This window comes from Bos javanicus, chromosome 3 (genome assembly GCF_032452875.1).
Source record: "Bos javanicus breed banteng chromosome 3, ARS-OSU_banteng_1.0, whole genome shotgun sequence".
Classification (NCBI taxonomy): Eukaryota; Metazoa; Chordata; class Mammalia; order Artiodactyla; family Bovidae; genus Bos; species Bos javanicus.
Genome location: NC_083870.1, coordinates 83,224,215 through 83,238,343, shown reverse-complemented (window position 1 = coordinate 83,238,343; position 14,129 = coordinate 83,224,215). Strand labels below are relative to the sequence as shown.

The 14,129-nt window shown below is 35.6% G+C and overlaps 1 protein-coding gene across 9 annotated transcripts in view; it reads right to left on the bottom strand.

The window, feature by feature from the left end:
* The window catches only part of DOCK7 (dedicator of cytokinesis 7), a 203,101-nt gene that overhangs the window by 99,972 nt on the left and 89,000 nt on the right, over nt 1–14,129 (bottom strand). For 8 of the 9 annotated variants that reach the window (XM_061411749.1, XM_061411751.1, XM_061411750.1 and 5 more), the window contains 4 exons: nt 11,534–11,604; nt 7,648–7,786; nt 6,622–6,723; nt 3,825–3,911 (listed from right to left, as the gene is read on the bottom strand). In XM_061411749.1, the coding sequence (XP_061267733.1) occupies nt 3,825–3,911; nt 6,622–6,723; nt 7,648–7,786; nt 11,534–11,604 (399 nt within the window). Of the gene's footprint in view, nt 1–3,824; nt 3,912–6,621; nt 6,724–7,647; nt 7,787–11,533; nt 11,605–14,129 lie in introns of those variants that run through there. The other variant, XM_061411757.1, reaches the window with a different exon arrangement.

The following is a 14,129-nucleotide window of genomic DNA, read 5'->3' as shown; positions in this document are numbered from 1 at the left end:
TCTATTTGATGACCACATGCTATCATTTTGACCAATGAGATGTGAGAAAAAGTCTACTAAAACTCCAGGGAGACTTTTAGTTAGTTAACAATGAAAACAAACTTTAAGAAAAGGCACTAATGCTAAACAGCTTTACATTTATCATCTTCAGTTCAGTTCAGTCGCTCAGTCGTGTCCGACCCTGCGACCCCATGAATTACAGCACATCAGGCCTCCCTGTCCATCACCAACTCCTGGAGTTCACCCAGACTCCAGTCCATCGAGTCAGTGATGCCATCCAGCCATCTCATCCTCTGTCGTCCCCTTCTCCTCCTGCCCCCAATCCCTCCCAGCATCAGAGTCTTTTCCAATGAGTCAACTCTTTGCATGAGGTGGCCAAAGGACTGGAGTTTCAGCTTTAGCATCATTCCTTCCAAAGAAATCCCAGGGCTGATCTCCTTCAGAATGGACTGGTTGGATCTCCTTGCAGTCCAAGGGACTCTCAAGAGTCTTCTCCAACACCACAGTTCAAAAGCATCAATTCTTCGGCGTTCAGCCTTCTTCACAGTCCAACTCTCACATCCATACATGACCACAGGTAAAACCAAAGCCTTGACTAGACGGACCTTTGTTGGCAAAGTAATGTCTCTGCTTTTGAATATGCTATCTAGGTTGGTCATAACTTTCCTTCCAAGGAGTAAGCGTCTTTTAATTTCATGGCTGCAGTCACCATCTGCAGTGATTTTGGAGCCCAGAAAAATAAAGTCTGATGCTGTTTCCACTGTTTCCCCATCTATTTCCCGTGAAGTGATGGGATCAGATGCCATGGTCTTCGTTTTGTGAATGTCGAGCTTTAAGCCAACTTTTTCACTCTCCACCTTCACCTTCATCAAGAGGCTTTTAGTTCCTCTTCACTTTCTGCCATAAGGGTGGTGTCATCTGCATATCTGAGGTTACTGATATTTCTCCCAGCAATCTTGATTCTAGCTTGTGTTTCTTCCAATACTATTTTAATTTGATATGTTTTAAATGAATAAAAATAATTCTATTGAACTCTGTATATAAATTTTGGTCAATTTTAAAGAGATACAAATGAAGTTACAAAACATCATAAAAACACTTAATGTCTTCAATTGAGCCTTTTAAAAAAGATTATAATACATGATGAAATTATATTACATAGCTGCAAAATTTATAAACTTTTGAGTTTCAGTCATATCTGAGACTGTCAGGATTCTACACATTACACCCTCCCAGTCTATTCTTCCTCTACTTCTATAGATTCAAAATCATCTATATGAAATATCTTGCCCGAAATCCTTCTTTGTTACATTAAACAGAACATATGTATCTGCCTCCCTAAAAACAAAGTTGGAAGTAAAAGATACATTACCAACACTAAAAAAAGAGAAAACTAACAATGATTATAGAATTCAAAGCAAAAATGAAAAAGAATGTGTTTGTACACTTAAGAAGATATCATATGATATTAAAAATAATTTTATTATGAGAAGGAAAGTGTTTCAACAGTATACTATAATGCCAACCTTTTCATTATCAGAAGAGTAAGTTCTACAGGAAACACAAAAACACATGACATATCTAGTAACAGAAAAGTAAAAACTCCACTGGAGCAGTATTTTACTGGGATCTACCTGTGGAAAGCTAAATAAAACATATATACTACCTTTTTTGCTGTTGTTTTAAAATATAATATAGAGACACTCTGTCTTCTTACTTTTCTCTATCTCACTGTGCAGAGAAGAGTTAACATAGCAAGCTTAAGACTGCTATCATTTCAAAGGCCTGATTTCAAGGTTGGCCCTCGGCTGGTATCAGGAAGTTGGGTATTAGGAGGGTTTCCACTGACAGGCGAATGCTCACTACACCGAAACTGTGCAAGCAATATAGTTTATGCTTAATACTTGCTTTGGTTCTATGAATCTTGCATCTTGGTATGTGTTAGGCAGTGGGTGTCTACGAGACAAGCCTATGGTAAAAACTCTGGGAACTGAGCCACCCTGGTAGACATTTCACATATGCTGTTCCCACTTGCCCTGTGTGACTCCACTAGGAGAAAACTCTTAAAAGCCTGTGTCCTATTTCCTCCAGACTGAACCTCTTTCCCCTTATCTGATTTTGCTTTATGTCTTTCACTAAAATAAATCATAGCTGTGAATATACTCTCCACTGAGTCCTGTGAGTTCTGCTAGAAAATCACAGAAGTTGAAGGTAGCCTTGGAAACCTCCGCATACCCTTTCAAGTTGGAAAACCCACATATTCTATTTTAAACATCCACCTCTTCTCACTCTACATTTTCTCCCTGGAAAATCATATTCACTAGCACAGTTTCAGCTATCACATTTATTCTGTTACTTCCCAATCCTAAATTCATTCATCGCAAGTGCCTACAGGACATCTTTATCTGAAGTGCACAAGAACTTAAAACTCAAAATTAAACTCCTTATGGTCCCATAATTTCACCTCCTTGGTATGCTCCTAAATTTACTTCTCTCGTGTTTACTTTTAAGTTAGAAATCACCATCCTAAATTCTGTGGCATTTAAGGTTGTTCATAATATTTTATCAGCCTGGTCTTCTATGTTCATGTATCATGATTTTCCGTGCACTTAAAATTGCATTCACAACAGATTACCTGCCCTTGCTTTATCTGTTTATTTTTGGCTGCACTGGGTCTTCACTGCTGTGTATACACTTTCTCTAGTTTTGGCGAGAGGGGGCTGCTCTTTGTTCGGGTGCACCGGCTTCTCATTGCAGTGGCTTCTCTTGCTGCACACCCAGGCTCTAGGTGCACGGGCTTCAGTAGTTGTGGCACACCAGCTTAGTTGGCATGTGGAATCTTCCTGCCAGGGAAGACTGTGTCCCCTGCGCTGGCAGGAAGATTCTTATCCACTGTGCCACCAGGGAAGTCCTGCACTTGCTTTTAATCAATTGCACTGTCTACCTTCTCTTCTATATATGATAAATATCTACTCACCAATGCAGTAACTCAGTTCCCAGCAAAACTGACAACTCTCTGTACTTGAAAAAATTTAGTTCATATATCTAATATAATACTAGCTTTCTTGTATTATGATTATTTTTGCATTTCCTTCTATTTCACTGTAAAGTCCTTGAAAGGAAGGCTCACTCTTTCACAGGTAACAACATCCCTGACCACATGGAGCTTACAATATAATGGGAGAAAGAACATAAACAAAGGATATGAATGAATATATATGCACATGGAGAGAGAGAGAGAAAGAGTGAGACGAAGCAAAAGTACAAGAGCATGCAAGTGAAAATAACAAGCAGTAATGAGTGCAGTGTAAGACGATCCAGAGTGATGGAGCTGCTATGTTTAAGAGTTACATGCAAAGGCTTCTCTTTATGAAGAGAAGTCAAATGAATGTCAGAGGAAAAGCGTTCCAGTTACAGAATGAGTAAATACAAAGGCTTTCAGAAGACCTTCGCACATTTCAGAGATATAGAGAAAAATATGGAGACCCCCAAGGACCTTTTCCATTTGAAGTATCTAAGTCTATGAGAAATAAAATGAGCTGGAAAATCGTTTTTCAACTCTAATTATCCTGCTATGTTCTAGAAACTTAGGGGGAAAAAAATCACTTTAATTGTTCAAAATGAAGTCAATAACATTCTGAAAAGGAAAATATTTGCTTCTGCTGACATTAAATGATATTTTGTTGATTCCTTTAAAAAGTTACTTCTAAACCTATACATTTTAAACTGATACATAGTTTCAAATGTCATAACAGAAAAAATTGATTTAAGTTCAATTCATTTAAGTGAAATGTGATCGTAAAAATTATTAAAAAACCACTTACTTGTGTATGGATAGATGAAACAGCAACAACTTCAACATTAAAAACACCTTTGTGATTATCTACCCATTTCATGCCAGGTAGGGGAACCTATAAGACATTGAATACAATGATCACAGATGCTTAAGTTGATTATGAATGCTGAAACAACTACGAATTATGAAACAAAAATTACGATATCTCAATAAGAAAAAATACTATGGAAATATATTTTATGCACTACAAACAAATGTAAAACTTATATTTTGTTCTTATTACAAAATCAATGTTTCCTACAAAAGAAGTAAAAGGCTCAAGGAGCAAAAAGCAGAAAATATGCCTTCAAAATTCTAGCTTCCTAGAAACATATCCCTTTATATCATTCCAAATCTTCCCTACACATATATATCTTTATATACACCCTCACACAGGTGGTACCAAACATATTATTTTGAAACCTGCTTTTCACCTATCACATTGTGAATCTCTTTTAATGGCAATAAATTCACAACTATAATATCTTATTGGTTTATAATAGCCTATTTTCTTTATATTAAAAACTCCAATGTTTTAATTTGGCTTTAAAATATTCATAAGCAAAGGAAGTCTGTTGTTTTAAGGATTAGGAAACATTTTTTTTTCTGACATAAATTGCTTGGAGTGTTAAAATCAGATCACAAAAGATTATTTTTAAAAGACAGTACATCAGTTCTCTCTATTCTTCCTGATAAGTACAGCTAAAAAGCTGGAACATGATACTTGAAAAAAGAAACATAGAGACTGAAAGGGGAGAGAAGGAGGTAGATGTGCTAGGGACCTCAGGATCAAAGGAACTATAAGGCAGTGTTTCCTGAGTTTTATTTTTCTCTCACGTATCCTGGACTAGTTTGCTAGAGAAGCTGGTAACCCAGAAATGCTAAAAGGAAAAGACAAAAAGTCTGCTCCCTCTAGCCAAACCCAACAATTGCCCTAATCTGGCCAAAGCCAAGAAAACAAACCACAGCCCCATTCCACCTCCATGTCTGACTCTTTGCAACGCTATGGACTACAATCCAACAGTCTCCTTTGTCCATGGGATTCTCCAAGCAAGAATACTAGAGTGGGTTGCCATGCCCGCTTCCAGGGGATCTTCCTGACCCAAGGATCGAACCCACATCTTTTATGTCTCCTGTATTGGCAAGTGGGTTCTTTACCACTAGCACCGCCTGGGAAGCCCCATGCACAGTGGGGAGTGTGAGTCTTTACCTCCCCCGGCAACAGGACTTCTCACTACTGCTAAAACACAGACTAACATAGGCTCTAGAGTCGCAGCATAATACCCAAAATGTTTCGGATATAACAAAAAAATCACACACCATATCAAGAACCAGGACAATTTCTACTTAAATGAGAAAAGACAATCAACAGACATCAATAGTCAGATGACACAGATACTAGACAGATCTGACAGGAGTTTAAAGCAGCCATCAGGGAAAAAAAGGCTACACAAACAATTACAAACATCCTTGAAACAAATGAAAAAAAACCAGAATGTCTCAACAACAACAAAATAGGCAGATAGGCTTTCTTTCCCATGGTTTCTTATTTTTATTATATGAAGAAAATAAAACCAAAGAAAGTCAGTTTTCTATTACAATTCAACACTAAAATTAGTGTTGGTAATTAATGTAGGTAAGAAATGTGGTATCTTTACTGAGGTAAATAATGAAGTCTTTGAAACTTTTTTTTAAAAAAAGCTGGTGGAGTATATAGTAACTACTCAATGCAAGAAATGGCACTAGCTCTTACAATGCAAAATACTCATTTTCATCTTTAAAAAATAGGACACCCAAGTAAACGGTGAACACATACTTCTTTAAAAACAATCTGCAGCATAAATATCATTTGGACACTTGTAAGAAATGTAAATAATCAAACCCCAGCCCAGACCTTACGAATCAGAAACTCTAGGGCTAAGGTTGAACCACTGGTAATACTACAAATACTCCAGGTGATTTTGATGCACGCTAAAGTAAGAACTACTCTCATAAAATATTCTAACAAGTAGTGTGGCAACAGGAATACCATAATAGTAGCAGACACTTCTTTAGTATACTTCATGTGCCTGGCATTATTCTAAGTTCTATGTACTACTAATCATTCAGTCATCAACACAATCCTTTTTGTAGGCATTACTTATTTTCCTCAATTTACAGATGAGAGAATTCAGGCAGACAGAGTCTTAAGTCAGGTTGCCATAACAAAATACCATATACTGGTTGACTTAAGTAACAGAAATTTATTTCCTCACAGCCTGAACACTAGAAGTCCAAGATCAAGGTGCTACCACGGTCAGTTTCTGGTAAGAACCCCTTCCTAGCTTGCAGATGACCACCTCTCACTGTCTCCTCACACAGCTGAGAGAGAGTAAGCTCTCTAGTGTCTCTTCTTACAGAGTACTAACCAGGCATGAGGCCCCACCCTCATGACCTCATCTAACCTAATTACCTCCCAAAGGCCCCCATCTCCAAAAGCTGTCACACTGGGCGCTAGGACTTCAACAATTTAGCAGAGTAAGAAACTTACCTGATATCACACAAGTGAGCAGTGAAATCTTGGAAACCATACTACACTGCCTTTCAAAGGTGTATGAGATTAGAAAAAAAAAAAAAATCAACAACATATAATGCTTCAAAGTATTCTATAGAGTAATTTTAATTATAGGAGAAATAATAGTACTTCACTATATACATACTTAGAGAGAGAAGTTTGAGAAAACTACCTTTGTAATGAAAAACTCATTTCATTGAATCTGGAGAATTTCAACGTGAGAGATACTGACCTCAGGAGACAGTACGGAATAAGCCTGTGGTGGTTTTTCCAGTGAGACTGGTAGGCAAAACTGCCCAGTCTTCAATCGTCCATTCTGAAGCATTGGTATCCACTTTTAAATAAAAAAGAAATAACATTAATTTAAATGTTTGTTATTAATATTACTTCAAAAATCTGTTTCAAGAACTTGCTATAAGCCAAATTTGTCTCACATCACTAAATACCAAGGGATTTAGTTAGGTAATAATAATAATTAGGCCTTTATAATTCATCTAAAGAAGTTTCCCCATGGCTTGAGAAGGATCTCCAAGCCATTATTACTAACTATGCAATATTTAAATCTATAGCAGTACCTTATTAGGCAAAGGAAAGTTGGCAGTAGAAAAAGGCCATAAGAGGAATCAATTTTAAACTGGGGTAATGTGCCAATGTAAATAGGGAAAGAAAGATTTGATTAGACATAAATGTTGAAAATAAAACTAAAGAGTATGACAAACTTATTTTCTAACATTTAGCAAAATTCATGTCATAAACTGAAGACAAAAAATATGAATCAAATGTTAGTTTTTCTCTTTTGGGTGAAGGCATGCCTTTCTGACAAAACTGTGATTAGCACAGTATGATGTATTCATCTTAGGTTTATAATTCAAAAGCAATGATTTTCAAGAAATACTCAAGGGTTTTAATTGCTTTAACTAAGGCAATTGAAAGGGGTTTTAATTACAGAGGTCTCTTTTAGTTATGTTACATTCAAACCATTTTCTTCTGAAGAACCCTTAAAACTATTATATTTACACAGTAATGTTGGATAAATATACAATAATTAGGACCAACACCTAAGTGTTTAAACATGTTAGTTAATTAATGACATTAGTTAACCATATTAACAAGCATTTTCTTCTTACGATGACCCTTCCTAACCAATGTGGAGAATCAGATAAGGAATCCTCAAATAATAATGGACACAAAGTATATCTTAAATATTGTAATTATTTTTATGATCAAAGAGGTAAATATTTAACAAAAATATACTTACTGTGTATCCAACAGGAGTTTCAAGAGGAGTATTTTGTTTTTGTTGACAACTAACATGATAAAAAGTAAAAAGCAAGTGATGATGGTCAGTTAAAGTAGCAGGGAGTTTAACCTTGATTTCTTCATGAAAATCAGGAGACCTTCATACAAAAAACAGAACAAAACAGATCAATAATCAATAATGTGTTCAAAACAAATAATTACTGCATTTGTATACCTGAGTAATTTTTAAATTAATTTCATGATTCGTGCTTAATTTTTCTTCTAGTCCAAAGTATTTTTATTTCCAAACTCTAAGTAACTAACTCCTACACTTCCAGATGAGGGAGCTGTCACTGTTTCTGAAATGTCTATCCCATTTTCATTAATGGGTTGAGTAATCCTACTATTTGAAAATTCACTAATAATCACCACCTTAATGCTGAGATCTTCATTAGATTGGAAACTGTATAGAAGAGGAAACTAGGGCAAGGCTTTCTATTTTATAACCAATCTAGATATGTATTACATAGAAAAATAAGTTTTTTATAGTATATCTCATAACCATACCATAGAAAAACATTTTTCTTTTATAGGAGTACAGCTTTATATTAAGACTAATTTGTTTATCCTTCTATTTAAAAAAAAAGAAAAAAGATATGTTTAGACAATCTGGTATCAAGATGGGCTCTCTATAGAATTTCCTTGTATTTATTATCCCATTGCTAAAGAAATAATGTTACCAAAAACATGGACTATTTATTGACTGACAGCTTAAAAAAAAAAGGAAAAGAGAAAAAAGAACAGAAAAAGAAATCAGAGAACACCCACAATTGCATGTGTCCCACTGCTTGAAAGTGCACACAGCTACTATAGGAATACAACAAATGTCATATCTGATCAAACCAGTAGTAGTTGCATCTCAATACAACTGAGATGTATTGAGAGTGGCCCGTATGGGCATTTCTGTGGTATAAGCATATGCATTTCTATGGTATATCATAAACAGCACCATGACTGCTATTTATGATATAGAGCTAAGAGAGAACCTTAGCATCCCAGCCTTCTGTATTTGGTTAGTAGCTCTCAGAGTTATTACAATGAAAAGACATCCACACTGTATGGCTCCAACTATCTTTAAAGTGAAAGCCATCCCACCAACTAGGGATTTTCCTCTGATGCGAAATATGTCAAATATTCTTCCATCTCAAATAAGCTTCAAAAATGCTTAACAGGTAAGGGGCATAAAGGTTTTAATACCCATAAGAAAGATAGTTAATGCTTGCCATTTGATAATTTGATGACTTCAGTGAATATAAGATGCTATAGATCGTATTACTTACTAATCACCACTGAATTATGAGAAAGTTGTATTTACTAGTAGTGTTAGACTCTATCATTTTAATTCTACTAATGCTGAGAGCAACAAAATAAAGACTTAGCCACAAACTGAAATTACAACCTTCTTTCTCCATGTTTCCTGGTATTTAGTGTTTCAGTTCATTTCTTTCCTGAAATCATTATGTGAAGGTTCTTATGGAAAATTAAACATCTAAGAGTTATTCATCAATAAGTATTTTTATTTACCCACCATTAGGCTAATAAGCACTGTGTGATTTTTATGGTGGTTTTAAAGATGAATATTTTTTAAAAACCCTCAAAAATATATATTTAGCAGAAGTATAAGAACATATATCAACAGCTATGCTATAAAGCAGGGGTTGGCAAACTATGGCCACAGGCCAAATCCAGTTCATTACTTGGTTTTGTACAGCCTACAAACTAAAAAATGATTCTTATATTTTTAAGTAGTTAAAAAATTCAAACAAATAATATTTAACTTAAAATATTAAATGAAATTTAAATTTCAGGGTCCATTAAAAAATTTTATTGGCAGACAGCAATGCCCGTTTACTTGCAACTGACTGTGCATGGCTACTTTTGCAGAACAACAGGGCTGAGCAGCTGCAAAAGAGCAGACGGTGCACAAGTCCTAAAATATATACCATCTGACCCTTTTTAGAGAAGTTTGCTGACCCCTGGTATAGAGCATATAAGGTTAAGTGCTCCAAGAGAAGAGCTAAACAGATTATTTCAAGTTTTGGATCAAGGAACTGTCATTTAGGAAGAGATACATGATATGGGCCTTAAACTATGAGTAGTTCAATAAATAGAGGGAATTAGTATTATAAAAGAAAAAAAGATCCAAGAAAGGCCCAGAAACAGGACAGCACAGGATATGTTTGTAATGGAGCAGAAATATAAACATTAAGACATAAAAGATGATTGGATTAGAGACATTAAGAAGGAAGTTAAGAATGTTTTATATTCTGAGTCAGAGCAACTGGAAAAATGGTGGTACCCTTAATAAAAACAGGGAGAGACTGGTTTAGGAAGACAGTCAAGAATAAACACATGGAAATTAAGAAGGAAGTAGGCATTCAAATGAATACACCTAAAAGATCTGAAAATGCACATCTATAGCTCAGAAAGAAGGTTAGGACGGAAAATAAAGAGTGAGGACAAGCCACACAAAGGTAAAAGCAGTAGTGGTTTCACTGAGTATAATTCTGGAATACATACAAGATTATTTAGGGAGAGAACATTATAGAAAAAGAAGGTTAAAGGCAAAACTTTAGTGCTTTGTGTGGAAGGCGTATGTTTTAAAGAAAAAGAAAAATTAGAATAATTATTATAGAAAAAAAGTAAACCGAGAGAGGGCCATAAAATAAAGGTAAGAAAGAAGAAAGTTTTAGGGAAGGGAAGGAAAAGCCATGCTACATAACAGCAGTGAATAAAGACTTTTGTTTTTGGAAGTATAGAAGAAACAAATTTTGTGGCAATAAGAGATGGAGCCAATGAAGCAGAAGACCGATGATGTTAAGAAAAGGAATAACTGATGGAGTTACACTCTGAAGAGGCTGGATAAGACTCTTTGAGAGCAGAGATGAAAAGATCCACGCTGAGGGAGGGAGTGGACCATTACCAACCTCACAACAGAGGAATGCAGATCCACATAGAGATAATCTGAGATGAAAAGCGTAGCAGTTCACAGACACCAAGTCAGATGGTCTCAACCGACTTCGTAAAGCAGGAACACTACGAGTAGCAGACAGAAAGAGGTAGGAGCTAAAGCAAGGGAAGAAAAGCTTAAAATAGCCACTGCCAAATGGGAGAGAGGGTAAAAAAGTGATGCCAACCAAATTTACCAAAGAGGAGTGGGGCCAAGAGAAGGTAAAATACTGTAGCCTCATCATGTGATAAAACACCATCAGTCCATGACAGCCTCAATGGGCACAATTTTGATTTTTCTCCAATAGCATCCAATAATAGAAAAAAAAAGGAGGGGTTAGGGTAGGAGCAGGGGGAGGGGAGGGAGGGGAAGAGGTAGGGATGGTAGAAGAGGAGGAGGGGAAGGTAGAGGAGGAGGAACAGAAAGGAGGAGGAGAAAGAAAGCAGAAATTACGTTATCCAGAGTTAACAATCAATTTTCCAAAGAACTAAAATGGAAAGACACTAAGGCAAAGATTTATTGGATGCTGCACCAACTTACTGGATGTTGCACTTGGGTGCAAGTTTAGTAAAGAGTTAAGTAAAACTACAAAGTGTAGGTGAAAACAACAGCGAGAGACCGAAAGACCAGAGGCCACAATGGTAATCAATAACAATATAATAAAAATGAAAGGATCAGAGAATTTGACAGAAAAGATGTTTTGTATATAAAGTCTTAACTTCGAGATGTCTGTGGAGAGAATGTATATCTACAGGTTGAAATTTAAAACTCTGATGTTGGCTGTCTTGAATTTGCACATTCAGTGCAGCAAAGCATTCAGTAAACACACTAATGTGAGAGCTAACAATGCCACTGAGAAGTGAGTAACTTTGAAAGAAATATTTGAATTCAGTACCTGTTATGATATACTACGGCTGTATAGGCTTCCTTTGAAAATTCTGAACAGCTAGATTTACCAAAGATTACCTGTAACAAATAACAGCATGTTGAAACTTTGTTGTAATAAATGCTGGATGTTTCATATCTATGTAAGAATTGGTCTGATTTAATAACTGAGAACAATGGGCAAAATCAGCCCAATGAAGAACATGTGCCTATAAGTTCAATTGCTTAAATGTAAATTTCTTTTCAACTACACACCCATCTGACATTCAAACATTCAGAAAGTTTCTATCCATTATATCTATTGGGCAATAAGGTACATTTCTTTTTCTTGAAGAAGGTAAAGAATTCATTTTAAAATCTAGCTGTAGTACATAATTTGGAATTTATATAAGAGTACAATCCTAGAATGGTGACATATATCTACTATACAAATTGGTGGCTTCTCTACTAAAACAAGTCATTCTAAATGTCAAATATAAAGTATTTATATTAAAATATTCTAATTTTGGTCAATCTCTGTATCCTTACTGTAAGCTACTCTACCATGAAAGAGGAGCTCCAGTCTTCTATTCTTACTTATGCTTTTTTTAATTCACCACATAAAAAAAAAAGTACCACTTTTAGAGACTGGATGTTTCTAAAAGAGTTAGCAACATTTTAGAGGTAAAATAATTCAGTCTTATATATCCGTCTCGTGAATTCTACCCAACCATGCTATGGTTAATTAGGGCAGCTGATTAGATAAATGTCTTATTGATGTCAATGTCACAGCTATGATTCCAATGTGGCACGCTTACAATGTTATCTAGTCACAAATTAAACCTTTAAGTCTGGCCAGTCATTCTACACACGCATGAATAGGTATGTGGACAGGTCATCACACTTCTATCACACAAGTGGTAAAAACGACTCAAAGTTTACTCCTCATGGGAAGGGGTTAACTGGCACCATCCTTAAATAAAAAGAACATAATAACAGATATCTATGTTTCTTTTTGCAGGTCCTTTTAAGAGTATGTAAAAGTACAATAATTATGACTCTCCTAGATATGTCTAATTTCAAAAGTTTTCTAAGAATATCTTACTATGTTTTAATAAAAATGTTGCTCCAGTGCCAGAATTATGAAATTTATGATTTTATCATATCAATGTTATTTGATCAAAATTTATCTTAAGACCCATTTTAATAGTCAGTTTAAAAAAATAAGCAAATACAAAAATAAGCAAATGTCTGGTTATATATTCTTTCAAACCACCCACTCACATAAACATAAAAGCATTATATTTTCATAACATTAATAATACACAAGTGAATGGAATGCAGTACATTTTTCCCCCTCTGAGAAGCTTTTGTTTTTCACAAAGTAATTTATTTTCCTAACATGCATGAAATAAACTGGAAAGTGTTCCTTTGACCATTTAACATGTATTTGTAATCATTCATCAACATGAACTGAGCATCAATTATGTCAAGCACTATGACAGGCATCAAGACACAGATATGAGTAAGATATGGTCCCTGCCCTCAAGGAGCTCACAGTCTAGTGGACAAGGTAAAGAAATAAACATATAATCATAAAGGAAGCAGCCTGTAAAAGAAGTCAGAAGACACTATGGCAGTGCCAAGAGAAAGAGTGGTCTAACTGTCAATATGGCTGGACGCAGCTGGGGCGCTGCAGAGGAGGCCATATATATGCTAAGACAAGGAAGAGTTTGTTAAGCAAAAAAGAAAAACAAATTATTTTACATACACCACGTTTGTCATAAGCTCAAATTCATATGACCATTCACATATAGGATAATAAAGTATCTATTTTCACAGTCCAGTATCTTTTCATCAACAATGATGGTACATTCAGTCCTTCAGCAGAAATGAAGAGCTAGTTAAAAGCATGAAATGCTCATTCCAAACCCCAAGAGTAAATTCTACATTTATTGAAATATTTGCTCAGCATGCATTATATGCAAAGACCTGAAAAAGCTGCCATAGAAGAATACAAAGATGAATAATTTGTGCTTGCTGTTATCAAGATCTATAAATCCTGATGAAATTGAGGCTATAGTGGAAATGAAAATAGTTTTCTTAGTTAGTAGAAAACCAAAAGAACTTGATTCAAATGACTCACATAGAAGGCCAAAATAAAACTGTAAATAATGCACCTGTTAGCTTATTTTCAATCCACAAAGGTTCTCTCAGAGGGTGAACATCTACAGGTGACAGGTACGTTCCTACTCTGTAAGTTAAAAATCTACTTTCATGGAGCCTGCATTTATTAGTGTCCCACATGTCCTCAATGACCGTATGGGCAGTCAAGACCCTCCACAGTCTGGCCTCAGTCTACTATTTCTGACTTATCTTGCATTGTTCTAGCTCACTGGCAACTCACCATTCTACCTCTGCTGAAGAACATTCTCCAATATGAACTGCCTTCCTTTCCCCATGGTCTAGACCCACTGCTGTAACATTTTAACCACTTCTGAGGCATCCTCTCCTTCCTCTGAACATCTAGGCCTTTGAATCCCTACATACTATCAATTTTCAAATAATTAGCACATACCTTAGGTTCTCAATATTGACTGAAAAATTTAATCCCTTGAAAGCGTTAG